This window comes from Lytechinus variegatus, chromosome 2, assembly GCF_018143015.1.
Source record: "Lytechinus variegatus isolate NC3 chromosome 2, Lvar_3.0, whole genome shotgun sequence".
NCBI classification, from domain to species: domain Eukaryota; kingdom Metazoa; phylum Echinodermata; class Echinoidea; order Temnopleuroida; family Toxopneustidae; genus Lytechinus; species Lytechinus variegatus.
Window position 1 is genome coordinate 8,477,406 of NC_054741.1, and position 21,778 is coordinate 8,499,183.

Sequence of the window (21,778 nt, forward strand, 5' to 3'; positions counted from 1 at the left end):
GATTCTATTTTGCAATTGTATAATGTATGTACTTTCTCTACTTTCAGGGGAACCTTTCATTAAGATCAAAATACTAAATATACAGAGGATATTCTTGCATGGTAACCATTTAACTCCTGGGTGGAGAGTAGTAAAATATAAATGCCTACCCTCAATTCAACTCAATCACATAAGGTTTTTTATTCTTGGAGTTACATATATTTATAAAGTTACCACAGATGTCCCCCCCTGCATTGTATGTTTAACTGTCCTTTCCAGTGTTTGAGTGTTTGAAAGAGGACAAGTAGACATTGTATGCAAACTATAAGCAAAAGGGATGAGGCACTGCAATGATGCCCCATTTCGGTGCCAAAGACATGAGCATTTGTTAAATAAATAATAAGCGTCCACCAACCTTTAATTTATATGGGGCGAGCTTTCGTCCACTCCTATAGGACTTTTCTCAAGCCAACTGATCAGTCACAAAATTTGCTGCCTGTGGTGGTCTATTAAAGGTTGGTTGTAGCTTTATATTTATATAATGTATCATCCCCAACTAATGAGAGTTTTCTGCATTATTATTGATTTGTTTTGTTCTTGTTTTTATATCCAGGCATCAGATACAGGATTAAAGGAAGATGTCACCTCCTTTATCAATGAAATCTCAACAGAGAAAAGGTAAGAAATGTGTGCTATAAAGATCATGACAGTGAAAAATATTTAATTTTTTATAGCACTTGATACATCAGAACGATATCCCCAAGTGCTTTACAGATATGTTATTACCCCTGTTGTCGGATCCATGCAGATGGCACACAATGTATGTGCTTTCTCCAATCTCATGGAAGCTTTCCAACAAGAAGAGATTCAAGATTCAATTGCTTGGCATACTGCATAGGCTTTTATATCCTACCATAACCCACCTGGGTGTAGAGTGGTAAACTGTGGATTGATGCCTTGCCAAAGGACACTAGGCCACTAGTGGGATTTGAACACATGACCAGGGGAGCGTTTCATCAATATTTTCATCCGACAAGTTGTCAGATCTGACATCTTTCCATGATTTTGATTGGCTGAGAGGCACTGTTCCTATGGTAATTGTCGGATAACATGGGACTTGTCAGATAAAACGTCCGACAAGTCCTTTCATGAAACGCCCCCCTGATTACAAGACAAGAGTCAGAACGGCTACACCATGGCGATGTCATAGTCAATGAAAACAAAACCAGGTGATGCTGAGGAGGAGGAGGATGGTAGTGGTAATATTGAAAATAAGAAGGGTAGGTTGATAAGAAAGGAGGAGGAAGAAGGAAAGAAGGAGGTGATGGAGGTAGGGGAGTGGTGATGCTAATAACAATGATAAGGAGTTGAGAGAACTGAGGAAGAGGAGAAGGAGGAAGAAGATGACCATGAAAATATTGATAACATTAACAGGGTAGTAGGAGGAGGAAAAAGACTGAAAGGAAAAGATGCTAATAATGATAAGAAGAGGGATAGAGAGGAGGTTCATCCATTTGTTGTTTTCTCTTTTTTTTCAGGACCAGAGACCTGTTCTTAGCTGCTGGAGGAATCACGATCTTACAGCAGATGCTAGACTTGAACAACAGCTGTTTGGTGATAAAGAATGTCTGTGACACTTTCAGGAATATCCTCTTCTACAATGATGTGTAAGAAGATATTGGTTGTTTTTGTTCATTGGAAAAACTTGGAAACAAAGAAGTGAATTAATATTATGTACTTTTATCTTGGTATGCTCTTTTAGAATTTCATATTTTCCAATTTCCTGTCCTCTTCACATTTCTTTGGTAAGGTCTGTACTTCAGACGATGGTTGTGTCAAAATTTTTAAGTCCTGATTTAAACTGATTCAGACTAGTTGCACTTACAAGGGAATTTCAATTATTGCAGCTCCTCAATGAAAATTAATTTTGAGAAATGTCAGATCTGCATCTCTGCTTCCTCAGTTTCATGCTATGTCCCTTTTTACGGGAATATTGTCTATCCCTCATAATCTTGAAGATCTGGATAACATATGAACATGTTATGGCAGTATTTCATGGAGAATGATATTTCACCTTGTCTTTACTACAGATGGTGCTGATCAAATATCCAAATCATCATGCAGCACAAGCACCTTAACCTAATAAGCTCTTCATCTCCTAGTATTAGTTTTACTTCACTTTTCAAGAATAATCATGATTCATGATTATTTGTATGTTTTAATACTACAGTGAACGAGAGAGCATACCATCAGAAGTGATTTCATCTCTCTGCAATATGATCAGTAAAGCAGATGATAACAACAAACTTCCTTGTTTACTCTCTGTTTTGGCAGACCTGGCCAAAATCAAAAGGTATGTATTTGCTTCATTCCATGTTTCATGAAACCAAGGGTGACATTAGATATGATGATATCAATAATTATTAACCTGAGCTGTTCACTGGAGAAAAAACCCCATAAAACATGCCAGAAAACTCATAAAACACAGTCTTCAGATTGATGAGCTAATTTATCATATTATTCTGTTTTGACCAATCATGCAACAGAACCATCAGAAGGTTGTGCAAAACAAAGATAGAGGCCAATAAAAAATGAATAGATGTTGCCAGTTATTGTTGCAAAGATATATTTGTGTCTTCTCTTTGACAAAAAATGGTTTGTGTTTTCACAAGAGTGTAACTTCAGGGGACATATCATAGAAATCTCCAAGCCACTCTGGGGACCGTTTCATCAACATTTTTGTCTGACAAGTTGTCAGATCTGACACCTTTCCTTGATTCTGATTGGCTGAGAGGCACTGTTACTATGGTAATTGTCGGATAAAATGGGACTCGTTGGATAAAACGTCTGACAAGTCCTTTCATGAAACGCTCCCCAGGTGTCGATTAGTTGCTTGGGAGTCAAGAAGACATATCTCTACTTTGCCTCTCATGTGTCTCCTCAGTCACAGCAATCTCTGAGAAACTAATTAGCATCTGCAACTTATGAAGATGTCTCAAAGAGACTTGAAACATCCTTTGAAACTCGAACATGTGTAAATTTCTTGCAACTACTCAGGATATGTGTCAGACAGAGGCCTCAATCCTAGGGTGCCAGTCAATTTACCTAACCCCATTAATTTCAACAACTCGAAATATGCAGTGCAAATATATGTTTTAAAAGGATTGGAATGTACTAAAAAGCTGGTAAACTAAACTAAAAATTCTATTAAGCATACAAAACTGTTCATATTTAATTGTAAATTTTGGGGCACAATACTCTGTATTTTAGATATATTTTTCAATTTGCCTCCCCCCCCACCCCTGGTTTCAAAAACTTCTCTGCTACTAGCACAATATGGAGTAGAATATGAGCCTTGTGCTTATTGCTTGAGCATTGAAACATTTTACTGAAGTCTATTCATTATTTCTTTCTAGGAATCGTGATATGCTTTATCATTATGATGGTTTACAAGCTGCTTGTAACATCATGTGGAATGTTCGAGATGACAAGGTAAATATATCTTGGTAGGTAAAGGAGGATTGTGTGAAAGAGACGTCATATCACAATGAAGGTTCAACTGTGTGTAGCTTCGTCACTATCCTTTTTTTTGTACCAATAATGGCTTTAGCATTTTCATTTATTTGATGTGAGATAAATAGAGCGATGTAAATAAACATGAAATTATCTAGGGCAATAAGTGCTGTGGCGTGCACCTTCAGACTATACGCTGTAGGCCTATGCCAAGAATCTAACCTCTCCTTCCGTCATATCCTTGTACAATTAGCAATGACTGGAGGGATGTTCTGGTGTGTTGAATACCTGGATTGATCAGTCAGAAAAATATTATATGATCTTGAATCTTAAATCTTGAGTTAGGACAAGATTTAGGGTTAGGGCACTGTTATGAAATTATACTTGACATGTGTTGCATATTATGCAGTTGTTTTTCCCGCCATTTTTCAGTTTCATTCCTATACGCTTACCTTTTTATGTGGAACGGCTTAATCCAGTTAATCCGTTGCCAACGGGAGCCGGCTATATACGGTTCCCTAAAACTCATTCATGTACGGGAGCCGTATATAGTCGGTTCCCCAAAGGCTATTACTCGAATCCATTTGCAGGCCTTAAAAATACAATTTCATACTATGTTTCTGCCTTTTCTGTGTTATAATTACAATGTCCATTAATTAAACTACACATTCCAGAAAGTCATACGTTTTTACCTTTTGTTTCTATAGTTTATAAAGCATTATAAAACGAGTTATGCTTCGATGAGAGTCCAATATTCGCGTACAGTGGGCATTGCCGCGATGAAAGCTTGATTTCAATGATTTTCAGTTTCGCAGGACCACGTATACACCGTAATCAATAAGAGTGAGGGAAAATAATGGGAGCAGCGAAATGCAACCCAAAACGCACGCAGAGCTGCGTGCGTGCGCTGATATGATCAACGATAGATCGAAAACGATCGACATGATCGATACTATATTAGATTGCTTTCTCTAAATGGGAAAACTTAAATATTAGACCGTGTATTGGAGCCCAGAGCCAGTTCTCCACCGGATAGGGGATGGGGGTGTTCATGGGAGGGTTGGGGGGGGGGTAATGACAAGGGCTGAGTTTGTGTTTGAATTTATTTGGGTGAGGAGGCCGAGGTGATGGGTCAAAAATATATATGCTGATGGCTTCAATTTCGTTTAGGTTTTATTAATGATTTATTTTTGTATTTGGAAAATTTCTCTTATGTTTTTTATTTGACACTGGAAAAAAATCAATATGTTGGAATTTTCTGTAGAAGTTTCTTCTTGATGCATATATTATAATCAATGTTATTTATAATTATGTATTGGAAGATGTCTGACATTGTGTTTTATTGTAACATTCATGAAAATATTATGTTTCAAAGTTTTATTTGTTACATATATTTTATTTTGTATATGAATTGAAGTTGTCAATAAAAACTACTCAATACAAAAAAAATGCTAGTGAGGTTTCAAAATGGCGCCGTTGGTAGAATATAGGAAGAAAAAAAATCATGATTTCAGTTTATAACACATCGATTTGTGTTTTCTTCTTTCATTTAGGTGCATTATTTTGCCTCTTGAAAATGGTTGTCATAATATTCAACTTCATGAACTGATCAAGCTAGATTAAACTAGACGAGAGTACACGACTTTAAGTTGATATCGATTTCTATAATCCTAAACAAAAGTGTATACAGCTGGCTATTGAGAATACCTCGGATCGTACATACACTCTATTTTGTTCTAACGATACGGATGGGGTAATTGATGGAGGCATATGGCCCCCTTTCCTTTGAAAATAACAAAAGGGCATCCAGCGAAGATCAATAAAGTTGCCACTTACTAACAATGTAAACGAGTGACTTGAAAGGGAAGGATGTACGGATGAATTCACCCTTTGTCAGTTTGGTTTAACACCAAAGAGTGATAAACACCGTGACATAGGCATAATCATGCTAATGAAGACTAATATGTGTTATTTACGATGTACAAAGTATATGAAGCATGTTTTATCCATATAATCTCATTATATGAATATTCGAAAAATCTAAGGTTTCCCCGATTGATTTTATTCTGATGCATGTTATCGTGGTTTGGTTTGACCTGCATATAAAAAATGTGATGCGATAGGAATCCAGAGCATGGAGTAAATATGCATTCCATGGATATATTATTCGAGAAGATAGAGGGAATGAAAAGCAGAATATATTAAAATAAAATATCTATGTTTATGTCTGCAAACAGGCCTATAATGCTTTTCACGGAACCAAATTGATGTAAGCCGGGTAATAAATAAGTAGAGCGCCTTCATCACAATGTTTAGTGGATATTATATGAATTATTAATCATTATCATCATGCGGCTCGTTTTATTTTTTTTAATTGCTTGTTAGAAGGGTGCGAGAAAAACGGCATAAAGCATATTGTGATTCCATATACGTCCATTCGGTTATTTGTTTTATTTTTAGCCGTACTCCATAGACCATAACAGATGCTCAAGTTGGATAAAGATATGAGATAAAGCAATCAGTACATGAATTAATTAATAAAGACAATAAATAAATAAATTAATTAATTAATTAGAGATAATATGTATCAGTCAATATGAGCTGGAATATGATATTTAGGCAGGCGAGAATGGCCTTTCTATGTATCTCTTTTTAAGCACGCTCTTCCTCTTACAGTTCTCTAATTAACTCGTTATATTTGTATTTTCATCGGAGCTCTTATGGATTGTTGGCTACATAGAAAAAGGAAGGGGAGAAATACAACATAAGAATTATTTTAATACATCGAAATTCTGTAAAGGTGAATGTACCGGGTGAGAAATTATATACACTTACGACATTTTAGAATTTTACTTTGGCAATGCAGGTTATCATTTTCAGAGTCCTTTTCCATCTTGACGAAATTGTATATTAAAACAAACTGAACGCAGGAAATAATAATTTCCAAAAGGAAAGTTCCTAAAATGTAATCAAATCATATTGTCCGAAAATTTGACAGTGAGTGTGGCGAATCAAATAGGGGGGTGGGGGTTAGACGATGGAATATAATTCATATGCACTAGAATTAGAAAAAAGGGGTATAAAATAGTAATGGTGTAACTTGGGTTGCGATTTCATTGCTGACCTCTATTTCCTCCCCCCTTTGCTTGTCAGAAAAAAAGTAAAGAAAAAGTAGCGCATTTATAGTCCCCTCCACCGAGAATTCCTTGGTTCACCGCCGATCTCTAACAAATAGATTACCAGCAAAACCGAAAATGTCTTTCTGGTCACACTCATTTTTTTTTCATTTTAAATTGTCCAACATATACTTATGTTATTCTTTCTTGCATTTTTCCATGCATTACTAATCATTTGTTGATCATTAAATCCTTTGCACATAAATGTCAAGAAAATAACCACACACGTTCTAAACTAGTGAAATAAACTGAGAATTGAGTAAGTCCACAATAAATAAAACGGATTGCAGGGACTTATTGTATATTCTTGGATAATGAAAGAAAGGCAGAATGTCTTGTTTATAATACAAATATAATTACTAGAATCATGTGATACATAATATTCATTTTTTTACACAAATACATGGCAACGTCTCCTTTGGATTTTGAATTAAGGAAATAATTTGGAGTTTTTTGTTGAACATTTCTAGACGACGTAAAATCTAGACATCATTTGAAATTGATTATGTGCCGAATATGCCGGGCACCTATCCTAAAATAGGTTTTATTTTTATTATGGGTTGGGCTTGGAGGGCCGGGTTTGGACATATTTCTGTGATGACGAGATAATACTGAGAAGGGAAAAAATAGAGAGAGGGCCGGGGGCACGGAACACGAAATGAAGAAGAGAGGGAGAACATAACCCACTTGTCTGCGCAGTGTTGTAGTACATTTTTTTTCGATTAAAAGCGCCTCGTATGAAATAGAACCCTACCCCCCTGCGTAAGCTACTGATTGAAAAGAAGGGAAAAAGTAAAGGGAAAATAGAGGAGAGTAGAGGTTGACTAGAGGTAAGGGGATTAGAGAGGGTAGAGGGGATGGCATTCAGCGAAACTGATTCTTCTTTCGGGCTGCGCCAAACAAACATGACAATAGCAATAATATTTTTCAATCGAATGAAACTAAATTCTTTTATTCTTTACATGTAAATATTCAAATGTTTACATAATATCAATTATAACAATTATAAACATTACTATCAACACTAACAATGATAATAACAAATAATAAAAGAAAATATAACAATCGGATAATAAAAATAATAATAATGATTTTGACAATAATAACAACAATGATCAAGATTATGAATATAATAATGATAAGACAAAGAAAAAGATAAAATAAAAAAAGCAGACGAAACAGAAAAAATAGATGAAAGGAGAAGATAATGGTGATCATGCGGGATGGGGTGGGCTAACTTAAATACTTGGATGATAAATGATAAATAATCTTCAAAATAATTGTCGTATACCACCTTGCAAACTTTTGGATTGGTAAGAACTGCTCCCTATCGAGAAGATTATGATTTCTTGTTCAGAAAATATTACTTGTATGCATATAAAGATATTTTGAAGATTTATGTTTTGGCGGACATACTTTTAAAAAGAAATATCATATTCTTCATTTTTTCATTTTGCAAGAAGAGAAAAGCAGAGAGAGAACAAAATAAAGCAAAATAGGATGACAGGAGTAAAAGAATTGAGAATAGGTAAGAGAAGATAAGACGACGAAGAAAAAAAAAAGAAAAGGAAGAAGCACAAGCAAAATCATAACAAGAATAAATAGAAGGGAAATAGAAAAAGAAAACTTAGGAGATGGAGGAGGTGTAGGATTGCACAATTATCAGTGAAGAAGAAGGAGGAGAAAAGGAAAAGGGAGCATTATAAAAAAGAAAAAGGAAAAAAGGAGGATTTCATTTGCAAGAGGAAACAAAGCAAGACTATATCAAGGGAGAAGGGGGGGGTCTATAAATAGGAAGTATAAGAACAAAAAGATGAGACACAGATCGAACAGAAGAAGAAAGGAAATGAGGATGATAAGATAAGAAGAATATCGAAAAAGAAGAATATGAGAAGAAAAGAAATGAGAATAATAATTTTGATAATAATAAGATCGCAAAAGAAGAAAAGGAAGAAGAAAGGAAGGGAGAATGATAATATTATGATAATAGTAATATCAAAAAAGAAGAAGTCCAAGAAGAACTTCAAAACCCACATCACAAACAATACATTCTCAAAGAAGTCACTTTGTGCGGACATAATTATAGTTCTTGAGCGACAGGTGAGCTCTGAACTCCGTGCAGCCAAAACAGGAAATGAACTACGCATGCGCGAAAACTATCGATCGATCAATTCACTCATCGTGGATCGCACACACGCTTTTGTAATCAACGATCCAGCTCGCACGCACGGAACAATGGAACTGTTCGAACTTGACATGGTCGGCTGATTAATCTCGTTTGGGGTGTTAGAACCTATTCTACTATGCCGTCGCGAACGGGTTAAGTAGAGTCCTAAATTCCGATACAATTTCATTTTTTGACTTTTCAAAATATTTAAACATTTTGTTAAAAGATTATTTATTAGGCTTTTTATGTGTTCACCTTATACTTCTCAAATATTTCAAATGGTTCGTCAAGAAAGATTACTACTGAATTGACATAATTATTGTTTCACTGTAAAGGTCTGGCTTATTGTACATGCATTGTTGCATTTAATTTGCATACCACAGGTTTCACCAAATAAGGCGTGGCTTTTCTGCACCGATTGTCATTTCCCGCCTTTCACGTTCATTAATGAGCATGAGAGAACTTTATGCACTGACTATAATAAGCTGCCTTGGCCTATGCACCACCCCCCCCCCCCCCCTCTCTCTCTCTCAGAGCCTATTTAATGACATCTCATTACGTAATTAATACATTATTTTGTAAAGAAGCAATAATCTGCATTTCTGCAATCAACTGCATTACACCTTTTCTGTAAGCGTCGACTAGACATGCCTCTACACTATATAGGTCAGTTTTATACAAAAAGGAAGAAGAAGAAAAAAAATCAGTATCCCTTTATCTTTTATCAACAGACATGAATTGATTAATGCAATTGTTGTTTAACAATCATTTTTTGAGACAATTGTAAAAGGAAAGACAGAGAGAGGGGGGGGGGGGGGGGTCCATGCACCCTCTCACACTATCATGATTATAGAGTGTATATTGATGTCAGTGACGTTCTCTTTAGGTACATGAAGTAACCATTTTATTTAATCTCGCCCTCGACATGTATTTAAATTACTTCTATAGAGATTTGTCTTCCCGCCAATTTTATGATTCATTCCAAAAGGCAATACCCTTTGTTTGGCAACGGCTTAACTTTATTCAATTAGGCAGAGTCCTAACTTATAATACGATTTCATTCTTTAACTTTTTCAAAATAATTTAAACAACTTGTCAAGTAAGAAAGCAATTATACAGCTTATTGTATTCTCTTCATTCGGTTGCCCACATCCACAGGTTTCGCCAAACAGGGCGTAGATTTTATGCACCACTGGTCATTTCCCGCCTTTAACATTGCTTATGAATTTTATTGGTCGATGGATAGCTTGAGTGAACCAATCGCTCCTGCTCTGCACCAATCAGTATTACCACCTCTTTCTCTCTCCACAGCGGCAAGTCATGACGTACAAAATATTTTTTTTTTATAAAGCAGCAACAACCTGTATGCAAAATACTATCTATAGTTTTTGTACATGCACGTGTATAAGAATGCATACTTCAACGTAGATATCCGGCTGTTTTGTTCATAAAACACCCTCTTATTGTATTTTACTTATGGATGGTCATTGATCGAAAAAGCCTTTAAATCTTTTTGTAAAAAGAACAATAGGGAAGAGAGAGAGGGAGGGGGGAACACAATGTCTTTACGTAATTCATTCCTGATTGTGTTGATTATGCTTAATACACAAGAATGTATACTAGTTTTGGTCTCGTCTTTTCAGCCACATGATGGATCCATAATAATGTGTTGGTCTTGTATTTTGAATTCACTATAGTGTTTTTTCCCGCCACTTTTCCAATCAATCACTATGCCGTTTACGCCCATTCTTTTGGCCCAACTGCTTAATCTCTTCATACAATATAGAAAAAGCCCTAATTAGATATCATCTCATTCTTTCACTACTCAAATATTTTAATCGTTTTGTCAGAAAAGAGATCCATTACCATATATTATTAAACTGTGAATGGTGGGCTTCTAGTACATTCTTGTACTCTTTATGCTTCCAAATTAATTCAAAGCTTATTTCCAGTCTCCCTCATTTATTTATTCCTCATTGTAACAGATTTCTAAGGGAAAAATGCTCCCTGTTACATACACCATGTTACAATGTCCGTTTCCAAAAGTTATGGAATAATTTCAAAGTTAAAATTCACTATTCCTGACAAAACTTCTTATTATACAATTCATTAGTCCTCCCTTATATAACATATTGTAATATCGTCTGGGCGAATTGTGGTTCTTTTAAACTAAACTCCATCTTTAAACTACAAAAAAGAGCAATCCGTATGTGCACAGGGTCAAATTACTTGGCTCATTCTGACCCATTGTTTCATATACTTAAAACCTTAAAAATCTTTGATATCAATACGATTCAAGTAGCTATCTTTATGTTCAAATACTTTAATAATCAACTTCCTCCGTCCTTTAATAATATGTTTAGGTTTAACAGGTCTGTTCATTCCTACCCAACCCGCACATCAGGAAACCTTCATCTCACCAACCCTAAGTTATTAACTCATAAATCAATTCGACATTATGGTCCCGATATTTGAAACAACTTTCCAAACAACGTTAAGTCATGTTCAACAATATACTCATTTAAAGCCACTTTTAAGAGAAAAACCATTGAATCATATGCATCCCCTCTTCAAGTTAATTTTTCAACTGCCCTTTACTGCACCTGTACCTGCATTGCACCCACTTGAACAATGAAGAAAGAAATTTATGTACCATTTTACGAGGCCGCCATCATTTTCAAGCTTAACCGCTCACGATGGCGGTCTCCTGCATTCGTTTAAACTGTTATTTTCTTTTCATTGAATATTGCTACTTTTTAATATTAATTTTTCATTCCTTTGCTATGACTATTGCTTAAATTGTTTTGTAAAACTTAATTGTATCACCTAGATGTTATGTTGCATATTTATGCTGAGTGCAGAAATAAAATAAAATCAAATCAAAATATGATCGAAAACTGGAAGACAGTGCTTGCATTTTGCTGCAAAAATTTCTTTTCTTACAATTATAAAAATACAATTAAAGGGAAGTTCACCCTGATAAAAAGTTTATTGTAAAAAAAGCTGAAAAAATGATAAAAAATATTGCCGAAGGTTTGAGAAAAATTCATCGATTAATCAAAAAGTTATTAGAATTTCAATTATTTGATCTGTGACGTCATATGCGAGCAGCATTCCTACATAGCGAATGGTAAAAAATCAATGAAATGTCATTTTCTCAGAAAATTAAAAATGGTTTTCACTGTACCTTTCGTATATCAATAGACAAGTCATTCCACATCCGATCATGAATAGAAAACAAAATTAAGTCATCAGGAACCATAGGAAATTTGAAGTTCATGCATTTTATATTACATAACACATGGGGCAGGTGCTCGTTTATGATGTCACAAATCCAAAACTTTGAACTCTAATAACTTTCTTACTCTTTAACAGATTTTCCTCAAACCTTCACCAATATTTTTTACTATTTTTTCTGCTATTTTTACAACAAAGTTTTCTTCAGGGTGAACTTCCCCTTTAAGAGCACCATTATTGTTCCGTAAAAAACAAATAATTTATTCTGGTTTAAAATTTTGATGTGCAAATTGTTACGAGAAAACCAAATTTTGAGTTTAGACCATATTTCGTTTGTGTGAGCACAAGAACAAAAAATATGCATAATAGTTTCTTCATTATTATTACAAAAAGTACATAAGCTATCTGTAAATAATTTAAATAGTAACAAAGCATCTTTCATATAAATAATTCTATTCACTATTTTTAACTGAAACCACCTCATGTTGACATCTGCAGTTGAATAAAAGGGTATTTGAAAGTAAAACCTCCATATAGTGTTGTCAATGTCAGACGTTTGTTTCCATTTGATGAGACTTTTGCAATCTTTCAACTTATACTTCAAAAAAATATTGTAAATGTGAGCAAAACCTTTTTTAAGTTTGATTATCAAAAGCAGTGCTTCTGGAATAATAGGTTCCATAGCTTTTGGTATTACATGTTTATTGAAACTATATCGAATGGCGTTACATAGGCCATAATATTGAAGAAAATTTACGTGTACATTGTATTTGTGTTGAAAATAAAAAATAAGAGAGAAATTTTCCATCAGTTCCTAAATTATCATTAACAAAGCGCACCCCATTAACACGCCAAGACCTGAAAAATATTACATTATTATTCATTTTGACATTATACTTTGTATGCATATATTAAGGTTGTACAGGAGACTGCCTTGTTATTAAGGACTCTGGGTGAAGATTTTGAAGCTGTACAGATGATGATTAAAGAAGATATGGTCCCATGCCTGGAAGGGTAAGTATTAAATAACATTTTGTACAGCAAGTTATTTGAATCCTTATTTGATCTTTGAATTGCCAATATCAAAGAAGTTTGCATTGTATATGTGTGCTGATAAATTTTTCCATTACTTTGGAGCAGTTTAAGAGATACATAGATAAATGTTAATTCTGTCTTTGAAGTGTTATCAAGAATCACTGACATTCTCCAAGTTTTAAATTTATTTCTTTCTGTTCTAATTGTTTTTATTTTTTATTTGTAGGTGCCTCATGTCTCAGTATCTCTCAACACAAACCAAAGATGAATGTTTCCCTCTAATTGACATGATTGACCAGTATGAAATTAATGAAGCATCTTATACACACATCAAGGCATCTCTCCCCCAGTCAGAATTGACTGTCCCTAAAACCCATCCAATGCCCCAATCAAATGGCAGTAATAAGACTCTTCCATTCAATGGTGGGGATGAGGAGGAGGATGACTTTGATGACATGCCTTCTCTAGAAGATGATGAAGTGGAGATCGTAAAGTAAGTTGTTCACATTTCTGTTTCACAAAACTCTGATGATAACAATATTACAATGTTATGATCGAATGGTACCATCCGATTGGCTGATACCTTATTTGTCATTAACGCTTTTCATGTGTTATCGATTACAAGCTGTATGTGAATTCACCCAGGTTAATATACTGCCAATTGTATGAAATAATTTGATATAAAAAATGAAAGATGTGTGTTGTTAGCAAACATTGCAAGCTTTGACACAACATGGGAAATATTGCCAGGATGTGATATTTCTGTACTATGTGTGTTACTTTATAATGTGCACATTCGAGAGTATAGTTAGCTGAAAGTTTCTTTTTATTCATTGAATGTAGGTAATAGGTTAAACCCTGCAAATCTGCTTTATATGTCTAAATGCTTTAAAACTTCAATACCAGTATTTTTGTGTCACTACTTTTTAACAATTATTCACTGACCTTTCTTCAACCGTGCAGGATATCTTTATAATATATACACTCTGTTTGGATCATTCCTATATTGCATATGATTATATGAACATAACTTGATTTACATTGTTGATATGTCAGTATATTTTCATTTTGTTTTTTGTTAGATGTCACCCAAAGATATTATGGTCTCAGCATGCAAACTCAGTCCTTCTTAGCATCCAAGTTCAAGACATCAAACATCCTAATGTCAGCGTCACAACAAGCAGTATTTCATTCAGGTAAAAGATGTTATTTTGTAAATAAAATAAACATGATGATGATAATAATGTGCACCATTTATATGCCACTTGATACAGTGTTGCATTGAAGGAATATTTGGCTATAAGGTACCCATTGACTACACAGGTATATATTGTAACAAGAATATTTTTGCATGAATTCATGGGGATTGAATGAAAATTTTAATCTTAAGGGTATAGTTAATGTCATGAAACCTGTAGGCCAGACCATGTAAAGCAGCAAGGTTCTCAATGAATGAGTGACAGCGCCTGTGTTTGTTCTCAGCTAGTGATCACTTAGTAGGAGACCGCAACACATTCAGATTTTTCTGCTCAATGCATGCTGAATGATGAACTGTTTTTCAATGTGATTCAGACAGTTGACCCCTTGAACGGTTTTTATTTTTACTTAGCAATTATTTTGATTGTTTTTTTTCCTTCTAATTTTCTTATTCAGTGCAATTGTAGAACATACAGAGTATGAGTTTGAGTTTGATCTATTTAGCCGAGTAGACAGTACTAACTACACCATGGTATCAGCTGGAAGAGAATTCCTTATCACACTTTACAAAGAAAGCATCGGTATCAAATGGACTAGACTCACACAAACAAAAACAAAGGTTAGTTGCTGTTGATGGTGATGATGATGATGATGGTGATGATGATGATCATGATCATGATGATCATGATCATGATGATCATGATCATGATAATCATGATGTTCATGTGATCATGACAATGACATTGATGATAGTTATTTTTCTAAATGGTATGCACTTCAAAGTACATCTTTCAAAGCTTGATCATTTCTATCTAAAATCATTGACAGAACTTTAAATGAGAATCATTGATTAGAAATAAAGAATTGTGTAAGAACAAAAAAGGTTAAGATGACGACACAACAATTCAAGAAATTGATAGGACTACACGTATAAATCCATACTTCATTATCTACAACATTTTGTGCTCATGAGACTGAAAATGTTTGTTATTCTATCTTTTTTTCTCCCAGATACCATACATTAGCGTAGACTTTGAGAGATGGCAGGATGATGAGGATGCTGAGAACTCAAAGAGAATACCTCATAGTAAGTGTATCAATGAACTCATTTGAAGGCCAAGCCCACACCAACTACAAATCAACTTGAAGCAGATAATAACCAAAGAATTATAACACTTTGAATTTAATCAAACTGTGAAATATAATTGAGTCTTTACATTTTGCCTAATTGAATTGGATTGGGGGTACTCCAATTTGGAAAGGGTAGGGATGTGTGGCCCCAAAATCTGAAATTGTACCCTCATGAACTACAGTTCGTTATAGAATATGGGGCTTAAGAATTGGATGGCCTTTTCTAATTGGGTTGCTTTGGAACTAGAATTTAACATGAAAAGGGGGTCTTGAAAACAGATGTCTGAAATGAGGGTCTTAGGACCTGTCTTATGAAATAAAATTGAGAATCTTAGGAACTACCAAACCACGTCGATGGAATAGCACTGCCACTTGCACCTTGGTTGGGGAAATAATGTTTTGTGTGCATTTTTGTTCAGAATGGAGTGAAGTAAGGAAGGTGCTTGCATGGGGAAAGGATTCCTTTAAACCAAATCTTTATGTTTAGGGGTTGACAAAATGAGGGGTAAGACCAGAGAATGAGAGATTTCAACTGCATGCTTTAGGGATGGAGGAGAATGTTAGTAAATGACAAAGGGGGAAAAACAATTGTAATTGGGAATGGCTGGCAAAACGTGAAATGGGGGACTTATGGGCCACACTGCTATAATACGAGAGTGCCCCCCCCCCCCACCCGGGCAGTGATGATTGAGTAGACTCCATTTGAATCCCTGTACTGTGTATCATCTTAAGACAATAGTGTCAAATTGCTCTCCAAGCGGCTTCATAAGAGTCTCAAATGAAATTTTAATTTTATTTTATAGCTTCCAAGAAGACCTCATACAAACTACTGGAGCCGGGGGAGGAACAATCAATTGAGTATCATAGTGGGTCAGAAAAGGAGGAGGATGAAGATCTGTCGGACTTCTCGGGAGACGAGTTTGACAAAGCTTTTGAAGATGTACCAACACTGTCATCAAGGAGTGATACAGACATTGGTCAGAGTAGTTGAGGTAGTGCTTGTCTGGTGTGGCAACAAAGAAAACATGATCAGTTGCACACAATGACACGTATGTATCATTCTAAAAACATGCCACTATTCTTGAAAATCATGTCTCAACCATCACATCCCGACTCCGATACAAGACCAATTACATCAAACAACATCACAACACAAGTTGTGCATTTCATACGCATTCAGTGGCCAGAGACTCCCCTTGTTGAATACAAAGCTAGGCAGGATTAAAACGCAGTGTGTTTGTGATAAATCATGTATGCCTGTGTGAGAAACAATGACCCTAGTAGTTTTGGGGGTATGGAGGTCAAAGGCTCTAGGTCACAGAGGTTATTATGTACCTTACAATGTACGGTTATTTGATAACCCAAGAACCATTTGTCATGCAGTATCAACTTCAAACTTGGTTCGTGTTTGCATATTGATATGATGGTGATTAGATAAGCTTTGCAGGTCACTAAGTCTAAGATTCCTGGATACCAAGATCATTATATACCTCAAAACGCCTTGTACATGTGATAGCTCATTAACCATTTGAAGTATCAACTTCAAAATGTCTATTCGAATGACATGATTAGATTAGTTTAGGGAACATAGGTCAAAGGTCACATAGGTCATGCATCCTGAAATATATAATTTCCATGATAATTCAAGAACTATTTGAAGAATTAACCTCAAACTTGTTAATGAATGCAAGCATATACATGTAGGAATGACAATGGTCTTGAGTTTTGGTGAATGGCTTCTTTATTTTATAATTTAATCTGTGTGATTAGATAACTGATGGTTGCACAAATAAAAAAATATGCAATACAGTTCAGATCTGCCAATGGCAGAAGCATATAGTTTGACTGAGTGCAGTCAAGAATCCATCTAGGGTATTGCCTGTTGGAGAGAGCTAACAACTTCCATTTTGTCAAACAAAAAATACATGAGGAAAAGAAATGCAATATTTCTAATACAATCAGATGCATTTTTTTCTTGCTACTTTCTGCAGAGTAATTTGAGAATATTTCTTCGACTTCTCCCATAGATGGATGAACCATGAACTATGATAAAATTGCTCTATGAAGTATTGCTGTGTTAAAGATAACCTTAATGAAATTGAAAGATATTGTTATTTCCCAATACATCTCAATCTCATACCAGTCAGGCTCAATCAATGAGGAAAAAACTTCAACCCTCAAAGATTTCAACCACAGATTTTCACAGATTTTAATGGCATACAACACCGGGAAAAGCATACTACAAATTTTGAAAATCTGTAGTTTTGAAAGTGATTATTTGGGTTGAAATAATCACTTTCTTTACATCATCTCTTTCAGTTTTTGCACTTTATATTCCTTATCAAGGTTTTTTTAATCTAAGGAGAAAAGAGCAATAGAATTAGAGCCACTGCAGGTACTAAAGATGTCTTCATCTGGTTAAAAAATAGATGTACAGTACATGATCATGCATTCAACATACTATCCAAAATGTGGGATATAATTTAATTTTATTAATGGGGTAATTTTTTTCAATTTGGTCACTTAACAGAAGGAATGCAGTTTATGTAGGTATTCCAGAGTGTTATGTTGATCTCAAGATGGAATAACTCATTTTAATCATAGTTGTATGGATGAATTATGAGCCCCTTCAAAATGGTAAATTGCAAATTCGTCTATTGCCAACTCATCCACTCACCACATGGTCACTTTCATTTGATCTCATGCCATTCCGTCCATCCTTTCGTCCAACAACCATTTGGCCTGATAATCACTTCATCTAATCACCATTTCATCTCATAACCAGTTGGTCTAATATGTATTTCATTTTTGTCTCGCCCACCAGAGGTGAAGGCGAGACTTAGGGATCCAAATGTCGTCCGTCCATCGTCCGTCCGTCACAAATCTAATGACACATAACTCCACAACCGTAAGGTGCTTTTCAACCAAACTTGGATGGTAGATGGACTTAGGGGACCTGCATGATATGCTGCAGTCGGAGGTCATATGGTAAGGTCAAAGGTCATTTTCAGGTCAACGTTAAAGTTTACATGCAAGACTCTCTTATGACACCTAACTCCGCAACCGTAAGTCGCTTTTCAACCAAACTTGGATGGTAGATGGACTTGGGGGACCTGCATGTTATGCTGCAGTTGGAGGTCACATGGTAAGGTCAAAGGTCATTTTCAGGTCAACGTTAAAGTTTACATGCAAGACTCTCTTATGACACCTAACTCTGCAACCGTAAGTCACTTTTCAACCCAACTTGGATGGCAGATGGACTTAGGGGACCTGAATGATATGCTGCAGTCAGAGGTCATATGGTAAGGTCAAAGGTCATTTTCAGGTCAACGTTAAAGTTTACATGCAAGACTCTCTTATGACACCTAACTCCGCAACCGTAAGTCGCTTTTCAACCAAACTTGGATGGTAGATGGACTTGGGGGACCTGCATGTTATGCTGCAGTTGGAGGTCACATGGTAAGGTCAAAGGTCATTTTCAGGTCAACGTTAAAGTTTACATGCAAGACTCTTATGACACCTAACTCTGCAACCGTAAGTCACTTTTCAACCAAACTTGGATGGTGGATAGACTTGGGGGACCTGCATGTTATGCTGCAGTCGGAAGTCACGCGATAAGGTCAAAGGTCATTTTCAGGTCAACCTTACCTAACTCTGCAACCGTAAGGTGCTTTTCAACCAAACTTGGATGGTAGATGGACTTGGGGGACCTGCATGTTATGCTGCAGTTGGAGGTCACATGATAAGGTCAAAGGTCATTTTTAGGTCAACATTAAAGTTTACGTGCAAGGCTCTTAAGGCAAGTGTTATTCCATCCCAGTCATATTACAATGAAGTTTTGATACAATTCTGTTGCATGCCCTCGCGAATCACGATATTTCTGGTTATTTTTATACGTGGGCGAGACACAAAATTGCTTTTGCCTTGTTATTTATATTGCACAATTCAACACTTTGTCCAATTAGACCAAATGGTATGGACTAAATGGCTATTGGACCAACTGGTGGTGTTTAGACGGAATGGCATTAGACTAAATGAAAGTAGACCATGTGGGTAGTGGACGAACTGGCGGTAGACCAAATGAAAGCAGACGAGTTGGCAATTGGACGAATTGGCATTAGATGAATTGGAAATAAACCTTCAAAATGAAACATTTCTGTGGTGAAGAAATCAAACTGGAATTCATAAATTTGCAATTGAATTTCACCTTAAAAGTAAACATTTGTGAAATTTAAAGATGCATTCATTGAATTTGAACAGTTCGTCTTTTTCAGAAATCAAGAATGTGAAGAAATGCCATTTTCTCAAGAAATGAGAGGGAGCTTTCCTTGAAAATATTTGTAGTATTAAACAATTACAATTTCAGTTGATTTATTTCATGAAACATACATTGTTTCAAATAATAATCAAAATGATAATTTCCTTTTTATAGCTATTACATTGGGACTGTGTCTCTGTGCATTTATATATATATATATATATATTACCCATACGGTATACTAAAAAAAATTTCGGCTTGCCTGCACAACACACATGAAATGCACGAAACAGAGACAAATCATCTAAGAATGATTATGATATTTTGATTTTATGTAACCTTTTATACATTGGAACGGTGTCGATAAATGCTTTACATATATTTGTGACCAGCTACCCCAAAACCAACAATAAGTTGTCAGGAAGGGTTCCCTGTAAATAGCCAAAATAGAAACTGGGTCTTATTATGATTAAACAAATAAACAAATAATTGACAGAATTTAGTTGGATTGTTTTTTGTTATTTTACAGGTAAGCAGATCATCCACTAACAAAATAAAAATTATCTTACATATCTTGAAAAGTCAGTTCTGAGCATTTGCAAATTATGTCCTGTATTAAATCTGTATAATTTCCAAATTGGTTGGCAATGATTACTTAGATTAAGGTCCACAATGCTGGTGATGATGAAATTGATTTTGAAACGTGATGGATGATAATGGTCACTGTGGTGAGTTGAAATGTCCGTGAAGACAAAGTTGATGATGATGATAAACATTTGATTTCAGCAATCCATGGGTTAAAATGTTCTTTAGAACAGGTTGATGATCTTGATGAAAACTGAGAATTCCTCTTTTAAAATACCTGCAAACAATTCATTGATGGTGTGTAAATAATTTCCACAGAAGTTAATGCTGTATTTCACACAAAAGTGAACAATGCTCTGACGTTGAACTCTTTGAGTTCTGATCTGGTATGATGATGTCCTTGAATACACTGCCAGCTTATACATATGAATGTTCTGGAAGCTTCTAGTATTGTCTTTAAAAGAACATTCTCCTTTCTAGAGCAATCCTAATTCTAGAAGACTCTGGAATGACCTCACTGAAAACAACATAGCTATTCATATTGTCCTTTTTCCCTTACTGGCCATCTATTGTAAGTTACAGAAATACCAGACATTACACTACCTCATTAACTTTGCGTGTACCTAGCAAAGTGACATTCTGGAATATTCTTATTACAATGAACTTTCTTAGAGAGAAAAAACTAGATGAATGAATATGCATGTAATTTCTCTTACGATTCTTCTTATACATAACAGTCTTCAAAAAGTAATAATTCAAAGAATTAGCTTAAGAAAAAAATAATTCTTCTCCTTCATACTGTTAATCCCACCGTAGCACTAGCGTCCTTTGGAAAGGCATTTATCTACTTTTGCCACTCTCGCCCCAGGTGTAAAAATGGGTACCTGGTAGGAAAGAATTCCTTGAATGCTGGATGCACCCAATCAGGGTAGCTGGGGTAATAGAATAGCGCTTAGAAACATTTGTATTAAGCGATGTATAAATGTTGCATATTATTATTAAAGAGAAAACAAGATAAAAGAGTATTGGCTCAGTTGGTAGGGCATCCGTCTCACAACTGGTAGGTCATAATTTCAAACCCCAGCCACGTCAGACAAAAAAAGTTAACTGATTTTTTGTCTCTCCTGCAAAGGCGCTGCTTGTCCGATGCATTGGCGGCGGAAGCCAAAGATTTTAGGGGGGGACCGCCACAATTTTTGTACAAGCAAAAAAAAATTGAGGGGGGACACAGGCAAAAAAAATGACAAGCAAAAAAAAAACAAAAAAACTCAAATTTATGGGGGGAAAAGTCCCCCCGCTTCCACCGCTTATGGTCCGATGGCAGCAGAGGCGTCAGCATTGAAATCTTAAACAAGATTAAGTTTTTTACATGTCATCACAACTTAAAAGTATATAGACCTAGTTCATGAAACTTGGACTTACGGGTACTAAAAGAGTTCCACTTTTTTCTTGAAGAAATGTAATTGTCTATTGATTTTTATTTGAGAAAAGGGGACTCTT

General features: G+C 35.4%; 1 protein-coding gene across 1 annotated transcript in view; it reads left to right on the top strand.

Annotated features, from left to right (window-relative positions):
- The window catches only part of LOC121407226, a 51,603-nt gene extending 33,983 nt beyond the window's left edge, over nt 1–17,620 (top strand). Inside the window, exons 36-45 of the mRNA XM_041598193.1 lie at nt 593–657; nt 1,518–1,646; nt 2,210–2,332; nt 3,396–3,471; nt 12,989–13,086; nt 13,334–13,600; nt 14,190–14,303; nt 14,761–14,923; nt 15,316–15,391; nt 16,239–17,620. Of these exons, the coding sequence (XP_041454127.1) occupies nt 593–657; nt 1,518–1,646; nt 2,210–2,332; nt 3,396–3,471; nt 12,989–13,086; nt 13,334–13,600; nt 14,190–14,303; nt 14,761–14,923; nt 15,316–15,391; nt 16,239–16,426 (1,299 nt within the window). The 3' untranslated portion in view covers nt 16,427–17,620. The remainder of the gene's footprint in view (nt 1–592; nt 658–1,517; nt 1,647–2,209; nt 2,333–3,395; nt 3,472–12,988; nt 13,087–13,333; nt 13,601–14,189; nt 14,304–14,760; nt 14,924–15,315; nt 15,392–16,238) is intronic.
- The last annotated feature ends 4,158 nt before the right edge of the window (nt 17,621–21,778 follow it).